Raw genomic sequence first — 20,847 nt, 5'->3', positions numbered from 1 at the left:
TCTACATGAATATTAAAAATTCTATGTAAAATAGTTACTTTAATGCAGTGGAAGTTTCTTAGTTGATTACATCCTCTTCAGTGTGCAGCAATTTTGTCAAAACTTTGATTAGTGTCAGTTTTTCTGCATATTATTGAAATTATTCCCACCTTGAGTTTCTGAACAAAAGGGCATTCAGCTTCCAATTATTAAGAGGGGAAAAAAAGTAACTTGTATGAAGTTCTGCAATTTAGATACCTGGAAGACATATGGTAATTCTGATTCTCACAGGTAAAACCCATGCAATAATGTTTAAATGGCTTCAAGATTTTTCTGCCATTTTACCTTTACCATGTACTCATTTTGAAAACTTGAGAATGGAATTATACTTTTGCCAAAACATGTAGAAGAAATCGGTCTGAGCTGTAATACAACAGACTTCAGACTGCTGATGTTTGTGTTTCCCTAGCTGAAGGTGCATGTCACAGCTTGCCATCGTGGTCATTGTGGTTCATTTCATTAAGCATCTTGTTCTATCTGCTTTTTTTTGAGACTTGGGAAACAGTATTTTTCTGAGTGATTGTACCGTATTGTTCCAAATATAAGGCCACCCAGAATAGAAGGCAACCTCCAACTAGAAACAGCTCAAATATGGAGAAAGGCTGGGGGCCCAGAGCCCGGCGGGTCTTGCAGTGGTGGCAAGGGTGCCGAGGAATAGGACGATGCCTGCCCACTCTCCCGGTGAGTGAAGATGAGTCAGCTGGCTGCATTTGCTTGTGCGTAACCAGATGGCTCTGCTGTTTGAAGAAAAGTTATCCATGGGGATAGAGAATGAGTCCAAACACATGGGAGAAGGTGGCTGTGTGTCTAAAACTGGGAGGGAGGATGGAAATTGTCTTTTGTTTCCTAAAACGGTTGTTACCAGTGTTCTTCCTGAACCTGGAGACTAAAGTTGAGCAACCCCTAACAAGAACAACAAAGTTACCCTGCACCTTTTATGAAGAGAAATAAGATCCAGGGCTGTGAGAAGGAGTGAACACCACCAGTCGTGTCTCAGCTGCTCGGGAAATTATTCCTTGTCCTTTGCCATTGACTACTGGCTAAGAGGGATGTGCAGTGTGTATTCCTGTGGAGCTTGAAAAACAAGCAACTCACGCTGGGAATCACATTTCCAATTTGATTAAGATTTTCCACTTTTTAAATCTCCCGTCTCCTGAACCAGGCATGTACCATTTAAATAATTTCACTGAAATAAGCTCCAAGAGAATATTTAACATCATTTGGTGTACCGGCATTTCATTTAGTAGCATACTTAGAGAAAATAATTTGGTGGAAAAAAAAAAAATGTTAGCTGAGTGTACGTACTGATTGAACCTCAGTAATTCTCCAAGGATTGGCTTTACTCTGTTAAGCACACAGAAAGCTAACCTTTTATTTTACAGTACAAAATAAAGGTAGAGTGACGGGCTTGCCTATGTTATAACCTAGAAAACTATTTAGTACCCATTGGTACTAAGTTTTACCAGATGTTTTATTGCTTTCTGGTATCACAAGAATAACACAAAATATAAACCTTGATTACTAGTTCATGACTCTCAAAGCTAATTTGAGGTAAACTTAAAATTTTGAAAGACGTTGTCCCCTACTAAATAACGCTCACATCTTTGAAAGATTCTACTATAGCATTCAATAGCCCTACCCCCTTTAATAAAAATGTGCATTTGGTTGTCTCTGAAGAGAGATGACCAAAGCTAACTGGCTATTAGGATGCTATTAACATTGATTTTGAAAGATAAAGGCCCATACCCAAACAAGATCATGTTAGAATTGACATGCCTACCTTTTTGCCAAATCTAAGAAAGCCTTTGAAAAAGACTGGGCAGAGTGTGTTTGAAAGCAAGAATTGGAAAAAGGATAGCCCAGAGTTAGAAATCGGGTTACGCATCACAAGAAAACCAGATTAGCAGAGGAAAAAAGTGGCACTGTGAGGTGAAGTGAACTCTGTATGATTTCCAGGAGTCTTTTCTGAAGGGTTGTACTACTAGGGGGAAGCAAACACAACGCCCGAGGACATGGGTTAGTCAGGGAGGAGGAGCTTCCTTCGTACTCCATAGTTTTGGAATTATTTGCTCTTGACAGAGAAGTTGTCCTAAAATTTGGTGGTGGAGGTAGCGGGAGGGTATGTCTCTTAACCATTTTTAAACTTCAAATAGTTTCCCTTCTATGATGTGTATCAGGAATTATTATGTCTTATTTGATTTGAGTTACACAATACAGGAAAACAAATTTTAAGATTACACTTTCCATTGGCCTTTTATAATTGACTGACCTGTTTCATCAACTGCTTTCAGTTGAAGTTAGTAGCAAGAGAAGACAGAAGCCGGAGAAGTGACCTAAGTGTCATATTTTACTGCTTCCTCTACTTGTTGGCTAGTGGGGGTGGAGGAAGACCTGCCTAGATTGCCCAAGTCTCAGGGAACTGAACATGACCCTAGAAGGCTTGCAAGTAGGCAAAGGGATCCTTCAGGGACATAGGAAGACATGATGGCACCAAGGAGAGAAAATATTCCAAATTGCACAAATAGTAATCATTGCAAAAATCACTGGATGCATACAGCACACACCTTCTACCGTTTGCTTTGCACACATTTCCCATACCTAAAATTTACCCCCCAAAACTTACCTAGAGATGTTGCAATTTAATATCCCAACCCATCTTTCCTTCATGAATTCATGTTACACCTTCAGTGACTCCTATTGAGGGGACTAGGTTGATAACAAATGTATACATTTTGCCATGTCTAACAGATTAATCACTGTTAGACATGGCAAAATGTATACATTTGTTTAAAAACGTTTGGAAAATCCCCAAATTTCCATTCCTGCTCATTCATATATATGTATATATTTTTTGAGAGTAGATAACTGTTGCTCTCTGTTCCTTTACTGATCCATTAGTCTTTCTGCAAGCAATCTTTAATAAAAGGGCTGACCTCTAGGAGAGATTCCCAGTTCATGTACAGATAGATGACTGTGGCTCACACAGGTCTAATTAACCATGCTCACTTCTTATATCTCACCATTTGAGTTGAATCAGTAAACTATTTAATTTGAATCTATTTTGTTTACATTTTTTTAAAAAGTATTAAAAAATAGAAAAATTCCTTGAAGAAAATGCTGAATTTGCTCCAGTCTTTTTCAAAAATGCTCTGCTACAGGTCTTCCCTCAACAAACAGTTTAGAAGAGACAGTTTCTTCAGTCCAAAAATGTGATGAGTCTGTATCTACTGAGACACATGGAAAGTAGCACTTAACCTGCTGAATGAGCACATTGAACTTAGCCATGGAGTAATTCATGAATTCCCCTGCTCTTGAGAATCTTTAAGATTCAAATGTTATTCTAGAAATCTTGCTAATGGCCTTTCCTTGGGGGACATTGCTTTCTTTAATAGATCAGAGATGACGTCTGGACCTGTTGGATGTCTTTTAGTTTTCTTGCAGGTCAAACAGCAAGTAAACTCAAATTAGCAGGTTGATAGCATCTTAGGATAGCATAGGAAAAAGGTGGCTAATTCTCATTTGGCAGTGAGATTGCATATTGAATGACATCTATGTAGTTATAAACGACTTTTGTTTTAATAACAAAGTTGTTGATTTTCTACTAAGGGTTCTTTTAGGTTGTCATCAGGGGCTGATGGGAGTAACAGTTCACCCAACTCTCCAGCTAGCTTCAGTGGACATACCACACCTTCTCAGCAGCCTGAACCTGTGGTACATTCTCTTAAGGTAACCAACTGTGTGCAACCATTTATCCAGAACCTCAGTTGTGTCGTGGCTTGTTTGCTGTATTCTGGTTATCCTCACAGTCTTGCTTTAACCATAGATACTTTATTTTTTTGATCCCTTATGCTATGACTTTTTAATCTTCATCTTTGAAGTATGATTTTAATTTTTTTAAACTAACAATGGGTTTGAGTACTTATGGTTGAATCTCTATTTTTATCATTTTGTTTTGAGTAATGTGATTCATACCTATATGCATTGAAGTTGAAGTCTATGCATGCATATCCATATGTGTGAAATATTGTTATAGGTATGTGTGCAATGTTTGTAGCATGGATGTCTTCAGAAGTAGGGAGTTAATAGTTGGTCAAAATGAGGAAGGTACTCTATTTCACTTTATGCATTGAAGTACATTGTTCAACTTACAGTACAGAAATAACAGCCTACTCTTCTGTGTAGAAATTAGGTCTTCAAACTCCAGTTAATGCTGTATTAAAGAGCATTAAAAAAAAAGTTGTATGGTCTTATGTAAAGCTAATTTTTTTTAACCAATAATGAGTTTTCTAATAAGTAAAATTGATGAACATAAACTAATAGGTAATGAAAATCTTAATTTCAAGGAATTGCTTCAATTTATCAGTCCCATAGTATGAAATCAAATGTATCTATAATTCCTAACAGGTATCCTTAATCTAGGTAGAATGCTTTAGTTGTGTTTTGTTACATATATTTTATAATTTTTCTGAAAATTGTTTCAATTTTGGAATGATTAATCCTAAGACTGAAGATGCTCTTTTGGAGTGTGGCACCCTTTTCACAACCTGTGTAAAGCAGATGAGAAATGTTCAGTTCTTGTGGTGATTTAATTTTAGCAGAAGGCTTGGCGCTCTCCATATATTTTGCATTAGCTTATGAGTGCGTTTTTCCAAACACAAACTGATTTTTAATGAGGAAAGGTAGGAGAATCAGGCTGGTGGCCATTGGCAATGCATTTTTTTTTTTTTTTTGTCTTGGCTAGAATAATTTACAAAGCGAGCAACTAAGAGGAATTCAAGGGACAGTACAGCCAGCATGATGGGTTTTGGCTTACTGACCATTTTGCTCTGTGTAGCAGTATTTGGATGAACTTTAACATGAATCGGGCACTAGCCATCTGAAGAGCATTTCAGAAAAGAAAATGGGCCACAGATTCGTCAGTTTTGTAGCATTGTAGTGCCTAGACAAACTCCAAAAGCAGCACCTCGCCCTCTTAATCCAACTGTCTCAATCTGTTGCCTTGTTAAAGGGCAAGGGCTCTTTGAATCTATCTGATCAGCATAGTGGGTCACGTTGAAGTCTTCTAATTTTTCAATGCAGCTTCAAAGGAAAGGGAGGGCAAAGAAGGGCTTCTCAATTTTCTCTGAATTCATTCTCTAATTTTCATGTGAAATTTTGTCTCAAGAGAAGGAGATATTATGTATTAATTGGAGCACTGAAGTGTCCTTGGTTGGCAGATGGGTGATACTGAGCAACTGAAGCATCTTTATTGGATAACTAGAGGCCCTTGAATACGAGATGTTTGGTTCTGAGTTAACTGTATTGAAAAACAATACAGTTAAGATGCATTTTCAAAAGACAATGTCTGCACTGTTAAGAAGGTCTCTATTAAAAATTTGATATTATGAAGTTTGTGTTCTAAAGGAATTATTAGAACAATGGCTCAGTTTCCCACTTTCTGATGTATTCCAAGGAAAACTCTGGGTGTAATAAATTACGATCATATTTTGTAGGGGGAGTGTTGTAAATCGGTATGAGAAATTAGCCCATTTGTAATAATACCATATTTCTATGGCTTTCAAATCCATGATTGGCCTTCACCTCATTTAGTAGAAATTGATTTGAAGTACAGTTTTGTGAGGTGTATTACAAATCAAATTTGTAGGCAAATGAGCTGCTTGTTCAAGGTGATTTTAAAGTTTTATATGAATATTCACTGAGCGAAGTCAATAATTTCCCTTAGGTATGTAAAGAATGTAATTTAAGAAGAAGCAAGTGTCAGGACTTTATGGAAATGGTATCTATATAGTAATGGCTAGGATTTTTTTAATTAACAAGATGGCAGTTTAATCCTGTAAATACATCCAATTCATAAACTCTAATTAGTCTCAATATGGATGAACTTGACATAAAGGTCCCTACTGTTCATTGTTGCAAATTCTCAGGAGACAGTTTTAGATGTGGCCATCAGTATGGACCATGAAGACAATAGAACCAGCTAGGTTAGCAGGAGCCTTTGGGAAAGTCATTAGCTCTGATTTAAAAGTCGATTGATAGGGAGAAGAACGACCAGAAGCACTCAAAGTTTTCTCTCCTTTTGCATTATAGAAAGTATCCATGTGAAAATTTTAGAATTATTAAATGAACATTGTTTTAAAACCAATTTAGGAGTAGAAAGATAGGCCTGTAAAATTGTTTAAAAATGCTTTATCCCCAGACATTTCACTCTAATGAAAAATATTTTCATCCTAAAAACCTAGTGTTTTTCTTTGTTACCATCAAAGAGGCATTTCCACTTTCTCTTAGGTACTAGGAATATGTTCAGGCAAGAACTGAGGGCAATAGTTATTATGTGCATATTCTTTTTGTTATCTTTTCTATATGCCATGTCTACATATCATTTGGACTGTTTGGCATATAATTACATTACTCACAACTACAATGGACCAAGAGGTATTGACTGTCTCCAAATAGTACACATTATTAGGTTATCTTAATGACCGAATTAAATGCACCAAATTGATTTAGACTTTAATGAATTCAGTTGACTATTAATGACCATTTGAAAAATCAAGTTGATTTTATTCTAGATAGGTTTTGTCGCATAGTATTCCGCTCTGAGATGCAAACAGAGAAAACTAAAGGTTTCTTACAAAATGGAGCTCTTTCATGGTTTTATCTCAACTAACAATTTCCCATGTGAAATTTGCTTTTCTTTTTCAACAAATCCAGGTCTTGGATGTTCAGGAAACTATAGATCGTCAACAGGGTAAAGAGTATGAACATGACCTTAGTGAGACAGAAAAAGCTATAGTCAGAGAAATGTGCAATGTAAGTTTAATGTGCTTTATTGTGTATTCTGTGTTGAAAGCCTCATCATAGCTTAGTTATTGCTTTATGACTACTTTAAAAGTGCTGACCGAATGTCTTCACATTTTTATGATACAATTGCCTTTGTTTTTATCTTCAATGTTTTATTGCAGGCTTATTAAAAATAATCATTATAAAATATTCCATCAGAGGGCTGGGGATGTAGCTCAGTGATAGAGCTCTGCCTAGCATGTGCACAGCCCTGGGTTCAATCCCCAGCACTGCAAAAAAAAACCAATCAGAAATGATCTGCCAATTCTGTATTCCAGAATGATCTATGAACATTTTCTAAATATTTGTTGCCTAAATGGATTGTCACTTAAGACATTCTTTAAAGATCAGTGTTTAAAAATAGATAAGACATAACCTTCAGATTTATTTGTATCTATTGAAAATAATGAACTTTTTGGTAATGTTTGCTTAGTTCTTCATGTCATTAAAAATATTGTCTTTATCTTTCACTAGTTGCCATGAACTCAGGGTATAGAAAGGTGAGACAGAGTGGGGAAGGTGATCCATGCATCGAGAGAGGAGCACACAGAAAGCTATTTTCATAAAGTATATCCACTGTAATTATTAACGTGGATTTTAATTGCCAACTAAATTTTTAAGAACACAATTTGTGAAACTTTAAAGAGCTAATTGAAATCTGGTAGAGGAAGCCATTTGTTAAATTCAAGAAATCATGGTTAAGCACTGATCATATATTAAGCAACTAGTTGTTTTTTATAGTATACTTTATCTTTCTCTTCTCCATTAGGATAGCAAACTTTCTTAGACCTGAAGCTAAAGGGTATTTCTGTTAGAACCAGATATTCTCAAACCTTGATTGACCTCCTTGAGATGTTTCTGGAATCCAGTAAATGTTAACACGGGTCCCATGGGCATTTTATATGTGCTGTGGTGAGATTTTTTAGCTCCTGCTTGCCGGTGTTGTGGCTGCTTTTTATTTTGCAACCTTTTCCAAGTTGTGTGTGTGTTTTTTTCTTGCATATCTGTTGTCTGTTTTAAAAATATAATTAGTTATCGACGCCATAATTTCCTAAAACACCCATTTTTCACCTTCTGTAGTTTTAACTTGAATATTTTCCTTAGATAAAACATTGAGCTACATGCCTAAGAGTGCCTGTTACTTCTCATCTATTGACTGTGTAATGAGCAATAAATTTCAGACAATATGAATGATAGAACTAGAAGGAACCTCAGTCATCCTCTTGTGATCTGCAAAGAGTATGGAGCTCCGGGGTAATCGGATAAAGATGGAGTTTCATCTAATCACCTATCCATAGGTGATTCGGATAAGAACTCTAACTTTCACATTTTATGTTTGAATGAACCAAGATCCATACATGAGATCTTGAATAATGAAGTCAGGAGTAGGACCAGATATCTCCTAAGGACTAGCTCTTTCCCAAGTTCAGAAATCATGGAATTTCCTAAAGAACAAAAAGCATTAATATCTCTGTGCTAGGATTGTTTCTTGTACTCCCTTATAAAGGATTTCTGGACATGAGAAAATTAATATTTTTTTTTCTGAGAAGAAAGCAACCACTGCATTGGTCTTGAAGAGCTTTGTGTTGATATTTTTGTTTGCCTGTATTTCCATAAATGCTTCAAATAGCATCATACAGTGCCGGTGTTTTTCACTATGTAAGGTCCTTTAAAAAAAAAAATATCAAAAACTTACACTAAAGAACTTTTAACATAAACAAGGAAGGTATCTTTTCTAACTGTCCACTTTTCTTTTTGATTCCTGGAACTGGAGGGGAAAAAAATACAATCCTAACCCTATATGATTCTTAACACTTCTTGTCTTTTAAATCATTTTCAAATATGAGTGCTTAACTTAAAATATTTGTCACCATTATACCCATATACCAAGATGAAAAACACAGTAAATACTGAAGAGAGAAACGCAGATTACAGGGAAGTTTCATAGATAATTTCTCAACCTAGTAAGGATTATGAGGCCTTGGGCTCATAATGCTATATGCTTTTATAATAACATGAAAACCAGTTTTGCATAAAGTCAGTTGTAAGACTGAGGGAAAAGTTAGGATAAGAGGTTTTGCCATTATTTCTGATATTCTTCCTGGAGATAAATCATTGCCTTCTGTATAGTGGAACAATGATGTGGGCTAGTAAGCATTTACTTGGTTATTCTCTTCCCAGAAAAAATGTTTGTAGTAATGCTTTCGTTTTATTTGTCTGTTTAGCTTTTTGTAAACTCACTGATGAAACACTTGACCAGGGATTTCAGTCCTGCTCTCAAATGCACACCAACTAATTTATTTTTTTCAGTTACCCAGTCCCTACTCCTGTGTCCCCCTTAGGATCATTGGTTTAATTCAGACTTCTGCCACTGTTTCCTTTCTCTACATCCTGTTTGGGTGAAGGCCCATTGTGCTTCATATTTGGACAATTTATGAGGAGTTGCACTTGAGAATGGCCAGCTGATGCTTTGCGTCTCTGATCCTTGTAAGGCCTTAAAGTTCCAATCCACACCTTCTGGGAAGTAGACTTACATTGAGGGGCTAAAAAGGCAAAGTTCATAGTATCTTTTGGCTTGCTTCCCATTGCGCTATAATTCCTTTCCTAATATTCAAGGACCATAGCTGTAATTCCCCTCGAGTACAACAGGACATTGCTGACAATAGTGGTATCTGCTCAAACACTAATAGTTCCATTGGCCTAGAAATGAAGATAGACCTTTGTTCTTAGTAATAAGTGAATGGTATTGTGTTTCCCTGGAACATTCACCTACTTATAAAGCAATAGCATAATAAAAAACAGTCTGAGTAACTAATGAAGAAACCAGTTTTTTGTTCCTGTGTGAACATTGTCAATTTTTGTGGAATTAATCTGACATAATCCTCATAGTGAAAAACTCTTGGAAGGTTTTGGCTGTTTTGTGTGCATGCATGTGGGTCAGGACTACTCCAATTTATATAATGACAGTATACTGCTGACTTGTTTTTTTGGTTTTTTTTTGGTACTGGGCATTGAACTCAGGGCCACTTGAGACAGGATCTCACCGAGTTGCTTAGTGCCTCACCATTGCTGAGGCTGGCTTTGAACTCATGATCCCGCCCCTGGTCTCAGCCTCCCGAGATGCTGGAATTACAGGCTTGCTCCACCGCATCTGGCTATACTTATTTTTGATCTCACTTTTGCAAACATCCCTCTAATGTGTCCCAATTTTTAACAGGTTATAACTGTCTTTCAAAGATCTGTTCCCTATGCTTGGATGTTTTGTTTTTAGCAATCTGAAAGAATTATTTAGTAGCTAAGATTTGTGACCACCAAGGCTCCTGCTTGTAGAGAGGTCCTCCGACATTTACTAAGACCAGCTCAAGAACAAAAGCTCCTTCATTTTCCTAAGTGAATTAGACACTTCATGTATGCTTTAGGATGATCCTGCTAAAGGGTTCTTAATTCTGGCTATGCATCCGAATCACTTGGGGAGCTTTAGAAAACACAACAGATGCCAGTGTTCACCTCCACTGAGGTGAGAATGTCTGAAGGTGGGAGTTACTGTTGAGTTCCCTAAGAGCTTAGCATACAGCCAGAGTTAAGGACCACTTGAGTAAATGGGCACCGTGTTCTTTAATTTTGACTGTGGTTGCTAGCAAGGTAGAACAGTCCTTGTGCTTCAGAAGCTCATCACATCTTGTGTTTGAACTCATTCGTGTGAATATTTTGTCTCTTGTCTCCACATCCGTCTTTGCCCCCCCTCAAAGTCCCACCTTGAGACCTACAAATCCCTGTGAAAGGACAAGGAAGACGCTTACTCTCTACCTTTCTTTTTTAAGGTTGTGTGGAGGAAACTTGGAGATGCTGCAGGTTCGTGTCCTGGAATTAGGCAACATTTATCAGGAAACCAGTACAAAGGACCCATGTGAGAAGCCCTCTTTTTCAAACCTGAGATCACCACTGCCAGACAGAGATAAAGGAAGAGAGGAGTGGATTTCCACAAACCTGGACTCATGGAATAATATGGAGTGATTGTACATTGCACATATCTCCCCTCTGAAACCACCCTCAGTACCACACTTCCCCCATCAAGCTGATATTCTGTGTCTCACTTTAGTGTTCATGACAAACAAGTTAGCTTTGGGAAAAAAGAGTCGCCGTTTTGGTACCACTATTTTCATTAGAACAAAAGCATTTTTAACTCCCCAGAACTGAGAATGTAATTGGAAAACCTGCATGGTTGGAAAGAGTTGACTCATAGCATACAATGGTGGGAACTTTCTACCAAGCTGTATTGGAGAGGTTTGCCAGCTACCCAAAGTTGAGAGTTGGGCACCTTCTTCTACTTCCCTTGAGAAAAGTTCCTGATGCATCCTTTATTTGGATGCAAATAGATTTGATCTCTGGGGTTTTATTTTGATTTTAGGTGCTACGAAGACCACATCATTTCTCTTAGCCGGCTAGAAGGGTAGCCAGAGTTTGTAGAGTGCCTATCATAGTACCACTTATTTTGATTGATCAAAAAATACCTTTTAATCTTGATGAGTTGCTCATAAAAGCACATTCTGGGGACAGACCAACCTCTACATTCATTCAGTATATCAATTTCAACTAAACATAAATTTTTCTAAGTGTTTCGAGCTGTGAGATGTCAATTTCTACAATTTAGTTTCTAGACATGCTGTATATTTAATAAACTTTATGTAAACTTTACAATATTGCACTGCATTTATGAAAAAAGCTTTCTTTGCCTACCGCAGCTATCTAGCATTTTCTGAAACTAACGCATGTCCTTCATTATTAAGGCTAAAAGCTCTTCAGATTGCTTGAGGTTTGAAACAGAGGTGTGTTAGCTTTGCTTAGTTTATTTCCTATTTTTGGTATATATACATATAATATTAGAATGTGTGTACTGGAAATGCTATGATAGGTATTTGTGTTTATCTAAATGCAATGATAGTTTCTTGTATGAATGTGCAAGAGGCCTGTGACAGAATGCTACGTTTTTACTGTAGTTCAAGATTACAAAGGTAGGGATGCAACAATTTTTAGGCATCTTCTAAATTATTCAGATTTGGTTCGTAGCAAATATTGTTTTAAAGTGGCCCATTACACAATGTATTAATGCTCAATGGTGAGAGAATGTATACTTTAAGAAAGAGCTGTTTTTCATCAGTTACCCTATTTTCAGAAAATAATTTATTATAAAATTATTTCTATCACAATTGGGTTAGTTTAAGCTGCTTTCTTTTAAAATGTATTTTTAAGTATTACTGTATTAAATTGGTTGCTATATTTCCACCTTCTCTCATAGAAGTGCTTTTATCCTTAAGTTGTTGTATTCCTACACTCGAAAATGTTTAAAACAAGTTTTTGTGCCTGCAGCTGAACCTGCAGAAGCTAATACAAGGGACGCTGGTCTTTTGCAAAATACTTGTGTAAATTTTGATACTGTATTAAAACTATTTTTTTAAAGTACCACATAAAAATTGAGTATTAAGTATGTGTTCATCTTAGCAATGGTAATAAATTATTTAATCTCAGTGTTTTTTGTCTTACTCAAAATGTTGTTCCTTACTTTGGGTAGATGTCTGTTAATTATCTTAACACTCCCATGGGATGGTGGTAATACAGATAATTATCTTAAATATAAAACAAAAGTCGTTTTTAAAATGTGCTTATAATGAGGTATTTAATATGCAGAGATTTCTTAATTTGCACTATCATGATGTAGTTAAAATTTTAGAATGATCTTTAGAGATTTTTTAAAATTAGTTTGTGATAAAGCTGTCTTTTAATCCAAAAGGATTAAAATTAAACTTAATTTAGTTACCAAATTATTAGAACATTAGTCATTCCCTTCTAGTATATTGCCTAAAAAAGAAATAGTAAAACTAAGAAGCTTACACACCATTGGGAAAATATACACATACTACTTGGAAATCAGAAATAACATGGTGGAATAAGACTCCCTACACTGAACATTAGCCCCAACTTTAAGTGGCATAGTACATCAATCAAAATGAGTGGCACTCTTATGTGATCATTTTACAAGTTTATGATCTGATCTTCCCTGGGACAAAGGTTAATTTCCATATCATGGCAGAATATTTTTACCAGTCTGAAAGCTGAGAGACTGACAATCAGAATCTAGCTTTTAATGAATGCCTTTCACATTTTTAGCACATGCTTAAGGCACTGTAGAAAAATGCAGATTATCTTATGTGACACTCAGTAAAATACTGACAGTTTAATTGGGATGATTGTTCCTTAGTTCAATGAACACTTAATGAATGCCTACCACTGCCATATGTGTAAATACAGCTTTGGTCCCCGATTCGTGGTGCTGGTTGCTTAATACACACATGAAGAATACTATCTTAGATCTAGGGAAAGCTTCCTTGAAATCCAGGTACGATTGCTTCAAACCTTCATTTTCTTGATATGAGGAAGCAGTAAACCTAATTATTTCCCCTAATTACCAGAATTTGCACTCTGTCATAAGATTCCTCCTCCCTCTGGGAACAACTCTTTTTTTTCCATGAGAAACTTTGGTAGCCATTCCTGGAAAGATCGGCCTGCTTTATTCTGGCTTGTCAAGGTGAATTCCTAGCAGGCTCAAGGCACCTCTGAGGAATGCATGTGTTGGCTACTAAAAAGTAAAATCTTCTCCATTCTGTTTCAACCTGATTTTGCTGTCTTTAAAGACAGCCATTGTTGACCATATTTCGACTGTAAAAACAAATAGAGTTCAACCTGGTGAGATTTTGCTTTGGGCGTGAGAATTTGAGAAAATACAATAGAAGTTACAGAAGAGAATCATCACGTTGAGATGGAGCCATAGTAAAGTATGCCGACTTATGCTGAATCAATATTTGACTTGAGACAGGCAGATGTCTGCAAGCTCAACATTTGACTCTAACTAGCCGAGTTTGAACAGCTTCACTGAGCCTCAGTTTCCTCACATAACAAATGAAGGTAACATCTACATTGCCGAGTTGTAAGGTTCCTCCTTAACTCTGAAATTCAATGGTCTTAGTCTTAAGAGTCAAGATCCTTGGGTGGTGGTAATTTATACCATTTGTTCAGAATGGGTAGGTGGGAAGGGCGTGTAGAGAAATCAATGCTGAAGGGACTATCTACTGCTACATAAATATTCTAGCTGTACAGTTGCATATCAAGTTTTTTATACATAACAAGGCCCATGGTAGGCTGAATTATGACCCATTACGGATGGAGTAAAAATATACATTGGCCTGATTCTCATATGTTTTCAAAAATTTCCACTACTAGCTAATTCTGTATCTTACATATCACTGGGAAACATTAAATTTTTACTTCAAAATGGCAGAATGAGTACCTGCTACAACGTCCCTCTTCTTGCCTCAAGCCTTGAAAATGACTTAAAAGATGTTTTCACAAATCCGTGATTACACTAGACCATGACAAACAGTGTACTGTATGGGCCAGTGATTATAATACATTTTTGAAAGATAGACAAATGGAGCAGAGTGAAGAACAAACCCATAGTTCAAGATACACACACAAAAAAAAGACAGCTGCAAGGGTGCTCCAAACAAGGAAGTTTGATCCATGTGTCTTGGGATCCTGAAGTGACTGTCAATAGCTGGGGGATGAGGGGGACCTGGGGATTGAACTCGGGGGCGTTCTACCACAGAGCCCCACCCACAGACATATTTTGTATTTTATTTAGAAATAGGATCTTACTGAGTTGCTTAGTGCCTCAGTTTTGCTAAGGCTGGCTTTGAACTCCTGATTCTCCTGCCTCAGCCTCCCAAGCCGCTGGTACTACAGGAGTACAACACCATGCCTGGTTTAGCTGGGCATTTTGACTTCTGCATACAACCATTCTGTGCTTGGGTAACACAGAGCATTAGAGAGGATTTCTTCCAGACTGGAACAGAGAGCAAGGTACTTGAATTGGAGAAAGGAGAAAAGGATTCTCTATATTCAAATTATTAGCAATGAGCACAGCCACCTAGAAGTTTCTCCCACCGTCTCCTTCACACTTAAAGAGGCCTAACAGGAGTTGGGGTTGTGGCTCAGCGGTAGAGTGCTCGCCTACCATGGGTGGGGCCCTGGTTTGATCCTTAGCATCACATAAAAAAATAAAGGTATGTGTCCAACTACAACTAAATAAATATTTTTAAAAAGAGGCCTAAAAGCCTGCCCCAGTTCTCCAATGTGAAAATTATAGAATAAATATAACAGGCTAATATGGAAATTTTAGTACAAAAATGTGTATACTATCAAGAATCACCCAGCATTAGTGGGAAGCCACAATTATGAATCTGAAACAAAACTCAGCAAAGAAAAGAATGTACCAAGGGGGGGAAAAAAAAACAAGAACTTCAGAAGTATAGCTGATAATCTCAATAAAGATGCAAATATCACCTTATTAAAAAGGCTTAATTTTGAGATTCAAGGTGGCTGAAAAGAATTGCCCAACACTTACTACCTCCTCCAAAAGGAGGAACCAAAGTAGCAGATCTATAGCTACATTTTGAGGGGAGTGACCCTAGGAGAACACTGGAAATCAGGGGCCGAAACTTAAGACTCAGATCTTGGACAACAGCATAGTAAAAGGAACAAAATCCCCTGGTATCTGCACCATGGCTTCACCGTTGGGAGAGGGAGTCTCCCCTTTGCTTGAATTCTTTCATCCTTATTCCTGCAAACTCTTGTCACTGCACGTGCCGTCAGTCCTTGCTTCTGGAAAGTTTCACAATCCTTATAAGCTCTCAGTCCATTTAGATAAGTAATCATCATCTGCACAATAGCATTGCTTTGGGAAAGAATCTCACATCACCTAGCAACGAACCCTCAGTGTGCTATAGCCAGGAGTCAGCTAGAGAAGGCAGCTATTGTCTGAATTTGTATTGGTCTAAGGGTCAGAAATTCCTGCACATTCCCATTTCCATGGTTCCACAGACATTCCACTACATTGGCATGGTGGGCAGCTGCTTCACAAACCCAACTTGGTCCAGACCCAGGATACTGATTGTGACCCGAGCCTGCTGGGCGTCCTGCGCTGTAGGCAGGTTGTTGTGATACGGAGGGGAACAGAGGGTACTACCCACACGTGGACTCATGCCAGTGTTAGGACTGAAGGTAGACACCCGATTCCTGCCATCCCTGCCCCTGTACCATTCTCAAACTCCTATTACTGACAAGGTGGGAAGGGAACACCACAGTTCTCACGGCTGCCCACTACAATGGGCCACACTGCAGGAGTCTTGATCAACTCCATGGCTCTAGCCATCACCCTGACCCTGGTACGCTACAGAAGTGGGCCGAAAAGCAACTTTACTTGGCTCTAGCTATGTCCCACTCCTTCTTACTCTTGGGCAGGCACTAAAACTGAAGGAATTGGAGGGATAAAATCCCAGCAATTATCCCTGTCCATGGGTGTGCACAGCCAAAGGAGGCTCCCAAAGAAAATTTTCCCAGATCTAGCCTGGGCAGAAATTGTCACCAAAGAAGCAGTTACCCCCTCTATTACCTCATCCTAGCCAACACTGCTATCAGGTGGGAGCAACACAGAGAGTGTGCTGTGGTTTCCCCTATGGCCTCTCCCTGTAGAACAACTGAGCCTACCCCTCTGATTGGTCAGAATTCAAATTCTTCAGTCCCCTCCCCACTACAGGGGCTTCCAGTACTAGGGCCCCTTGCTAGTACCAGGGCTAGTATCCATAGTGCCTGAGAAAATGCCAATCATCCTTGCATTGGGGACTACCACTCCTATTATAAAAGGTAGCCACACAGTGAGAATCCCATATGCATTCTGTCTATACCACAACTACTTGGTAAAGTCTCCATTCTCATGGAGACTACAGAGATAGTGGGTCTCTTCAATTCTGCCATGGTATATTCTGGCTCCAAAGTCATTTATTACAGCCATAGAAGTTATAGGGAGACTGTACTTTGGTGCACATCTAGAATCAAAGCCAACATTGCATAACCAACCAACCCCCCAAGGCACAGCTTTGGGATTCAGCCACTTACTAAGAAGGCCGCCTCATAAAAGTGGTAGAGATATCTGCTCTGCTAGGTGCCCAAAGCTCAACACAGGAGCAAAATACAAATACACAAGGTAATATATGCCTTCAAAAGAATATAATAATGTGGTAGCACAGATTCCAAAGACAACAAAGTGAAAGAAATTCTTGATAAAGACCTTAATGATTATAAAATAATTTTAGTACCTTCTAAGAATACAAACAGTTAAAAGACATTCAGAAGACAAGTCAGGATATGAATGAGAAACTTAGCAAAGAGATTTTGAAAAAGAACTGAACTGAAATATTGAAAATGAAGAGCTCAATAGGTCAAATGATAATAGAATTAAAAGTCCCCAAAATAGTCTAAATCAAGTGGAATAACAAATATCTGGTCTTTTGAAATACCCACAAAAAAAGAAAGAGGAGGAAGAAGAAGGGGAGGAGAAGGAAGAATAGGGAGGGGGAGAAGAAAGGAGGAAGGAACGAAAAGAAGAAAAAAACAGTGATGAGAGTATTCAAGACCTTAGGGATACCCCTGACTAAACAAATATACACATTTTTGGAATACCCAAAAGCAATGAGAATAAAGCTAAGGGCAGAGAATCCTGTCCAATGAAATAATAGTATCAATTTTCCAAATCCTGGGAAACAGACATGCATGTATAGGAAGCTGTTTACAGGACCCAAGTAGACTTGAGCAGAAAAGATCTTTATCAAGACTTATTATAGTCAAATTGTAAAAAGGATAAGAAAGAATTTTAAGATATGCATGAGTAATGAATGATATTACATCAAAGGGAGTCTTACTAGAGAAATCCTGTTACTCAGAAGAAACCTCACAGTCTAGGAGGAAATTAAATGATATACTCCAAGTTCTTAAAGAAAACAACTGCTAGCCATATTTACTATATTCAACACGGCTGTCCTTAAGAAATAAAGGAGAAATACAGTCCTTCCAAGATTAGCAAGAACAGGGAATTCATGACCACCAGACCAGCCTTATAAAAGATGCTCAAGGGAGTCCTACATCTAATAGTGAAAGGTAATTGCCATCATGCAAGCATGGTAAAGTATAGATACTTAAATAAACATAAAAGAATTAAACATCATCACTACAGAAAATCATTAAGTCACAAACAAGAGAGAACAAAGAATATTCAAAGAAAATTGAATATTAGCTAGAAAAATGTCAACAAAATTAACTATTTATAATGTGATGTATGTATGGGTGTGTGTACTGGAGATTAAATATGGGGCCTTATATGTACTAGCCAAATTCTTTATCACCAAAGCTATACTCTTAGCCTCTAAGTATCATTAAAAGTATGAGTAAGCCCTTACCTATCAATAACAACTTTGACTATAAACAAGCTAAATCCTCCAATTAAAATATACAGACTGAGCCAGCTACTTGGAAGGCTGAGGATGGAGGATTGCAAATTTGAGTCTAGTCTGGGCAACTTAATGAGATCTGGTCTCAAAAAAAAAAAAAAATAAAATAAAAAGCAGCGTGGGGTGATGGGGGTGGGAGGCTGGAGATATAGCTTAGTGGTAGATTGCCCTTGGGTTCAATTCCCTGTACAGAGGTGGTGGTGGGATACAGATTGGCTCAATGGATAAAACAAAACAAAACAAAAACAACAACAACAAAACAATTTGCTGCCTACAAGAAGCTCATCTTACCAGTAAAGACACAGAGGCAAAGTAAAAGGATAAAAAAATTATATTCTAAGCAAATGTAAACCCAAACCAAGCAGAAGTAGCAGTACTTACATCTGATAAAACAAACTGTAAGAAGAAAAACTGTAAGAAGACACAAAGAAGGTTAACAGTATAATGATTAAAGGATCAATTCAACAAGAAGATATAATGATTATAAATCTTTATTCATCCAATTATATAAAACAGACACTCTTAGACCTAAAGGGAAAGATATGCTCAATAATAGGGGGGGAAGTTTCAGTTCCTCACTTACATTAATGGAGAGATCATCTAGACCAAAAGGTCAGAGAAACAGAGTTAAACTTTATTACAGAACTTTACAGAACATTCCACCCAGAAGCTATAGAATACACATTCTGTTCATCAGCAGATGGAACTTACTCTAGAATACACCATATATTAGACTATAAAACAAAGCTTTAAAAATTCAAACAAATTGAAATCACTCCCTGTATATTTTCTGATCACAATGGGAAAAAAGTAGTCAACAAAACAAAAATCACTTTTGAAATAATATAAATGCATCTGAAGACAGAACAAAATACTTGAATGAACAGTGGTGGGTCATTAAGGAAAGCAGAGATAAATTAAAAATTTCTTGTAACAAAATAAAAAATGTAAGCACAACATACCAATCCTTACAAGCAAAAGAGTAATAAGGAAGCTGATAGCAAACAATACCTACATAAAAGACAAGTGGGGTGATTTCAAGTAAACAAACCTTTAGCTAGATTGACTAAGAAAAAAAGAGAACAGATCTAAATAAATACAATTAGAGATGAAAAGGAGACATTACAACTGATACTGCAGAATACAAAGGATCCTTAGGGATTATTATAAAAATAACTATATGCTAATAAATCAAAAACCCTAAAAGAAATGGACACATTTCTGGACATGTAGGACCTACCAAAATTGATGACCAAGAACATAAATAAATCTAAATGAACCCATACTGAGTAATAAGAGTGACTTTGCAATAAAAGTCTCCCAACAAAGAAAAGTACAAGACTGCTTCACATTGAGTTTCACCAAAGTTTGAAAGAAGGACTAATGCCAATCCTTCTCAAATTATTTTTAAAGAAAATTCAAAGGGAAGAAATCCTCTTAACCAGTCTAATAGGCTAGCATGATCCTATTATTACCAAAAGCAGACAAACAACAACAACAACAACAACAATAAAACAAAATACTATAGATCAATATCCCTGGTGAAACTAGATGAGAAAATTCTCAGCCAAATTCTAGCAAATTAAATTCAATACCACATTAAAGAGATGCTCACAATGATCAAGTTGCTTTCCTTTTAGAGATGTAAGGATGATTCAACATATGCAAATCAATAAACATAATACACCACATCAGCTTAACGAAAGCTAAAAATCATATGATCATTTCAACAGATGCACAAAAATCCTTTGATAAAAATTCACCATCCCTTCATGGTTAAAGTCCTTCATAAATTAGTATACAGGGTTCATGTCTCAACATAATAAAGGCTGTATGAGACAAAACTGTAGCCAATATAATAGAAAAAGGGAAAAACTGAAAGATAATAAGGCAAGGATGTCCACTCTCATTGCTCTTATTCAATGTAATACTAGAAAATTAGCCAGAGCAATTAGGCAAGAGAAAGAAGTAAATAAGACACAAAAATAGGAAAGGAGAAAGATATAATTCTGTACATATAAAAATCCAAAGACTCCACTAAAAGACTTAGACTGATAAATGAATTCAGCAAAGTAGCAGTATATAAAAATCAACATATAATACCCAACAGCTCTTCTAGACACTAAGTATTAATTTTCTGAGAAATAAATTGAAAGCAATCCCATTTACAATAGCCACACACACACACAAAAAAAAACAATACCTAGGCATAAAGTAATAAACATGTGAGAGATGTACACAAATTTACAAAACACTGATTGAACAAAGAAACTAAAGAAGATACACCTAAAAAAAATGGCAAGCCCTCCAAGGTTCATAGAAGAATTAATATTATTAAAATGCTCATACTTCTGAAAATGTTCTACATAATCAATATAATCTGTAGATTATATTACTAATGACATTCTTCACAGAACTAGGAAAAACAATCTTAAAATTCATATGGAAAACACAGAAGACCCAGAATACACAAAGCAATCCTGACCCAAAAGAACAAAGCAGTAGGCATTATAATTCCTGATTTCAAGACATACTACAGAGCCACAATAACCAAAACCAGCATATTAGCATA

The 20,847-nt window shown here is 36.9% G+C and overlaps 1 protein-coding gene across 7 annotated transcripts in view; it reads left to right on the top strand.

Annotated features, from left to right (window-relative positions):
- The window catches only part of Ccdc85a (coiled-coil domain containing 85A), a 176,301-nt gene extending 163,897 nt beyond the window's left edge, over window positions 1–12,404 (top strand). For 2 of the 7 annotated variants that reach the window (XM_040271546.2, XM_005322030.5), the window contains one exon: window positions 10,701–12,404. In XM_040271546.2, coding sequence (XP_040127480.1) covers window positions 10,701–10,750 — 50 coding nt within the window. In that variant the 3' untranslated portion in view covers window positions 10,751–12,404. Of the gene's footprint in view, window positions 1–585; window positions 721–3,645; window positions 3,766–6,750; window positions 6,850–10,700 lie in introns of all 7 variants that reach the window. The other 5 variants (XM_021724280.3, XM_021724282.3, XM_021724281.3 and 2 more) reach the window with 5 other exon arrangements.
- Window positions 12,405–20,847: the final 8,443 nt, after the last annotated feature.

Source organism: Ictidomys tridecemlineatus, chromosome 12 (assembly GCF_052094955.1).
Source record: "Ictidomys tridecemlineatus isolate mIctTri1 chromosome 12, mIctTri1.hap1, whole genome shotgun sequence".
NCBI classification, from domain to species: domain Eukaryota; kingdom Metazoa; phylum Chordata; class Mammalia; order Rodentia; family Sciuridae; genus Ictidomys; species Ictidomys tridecemlineatus.
Note: the sequence above shows the minus strand (reverse complement) of the source record. Positions and strands in the feature narration are given on the sequence as shown.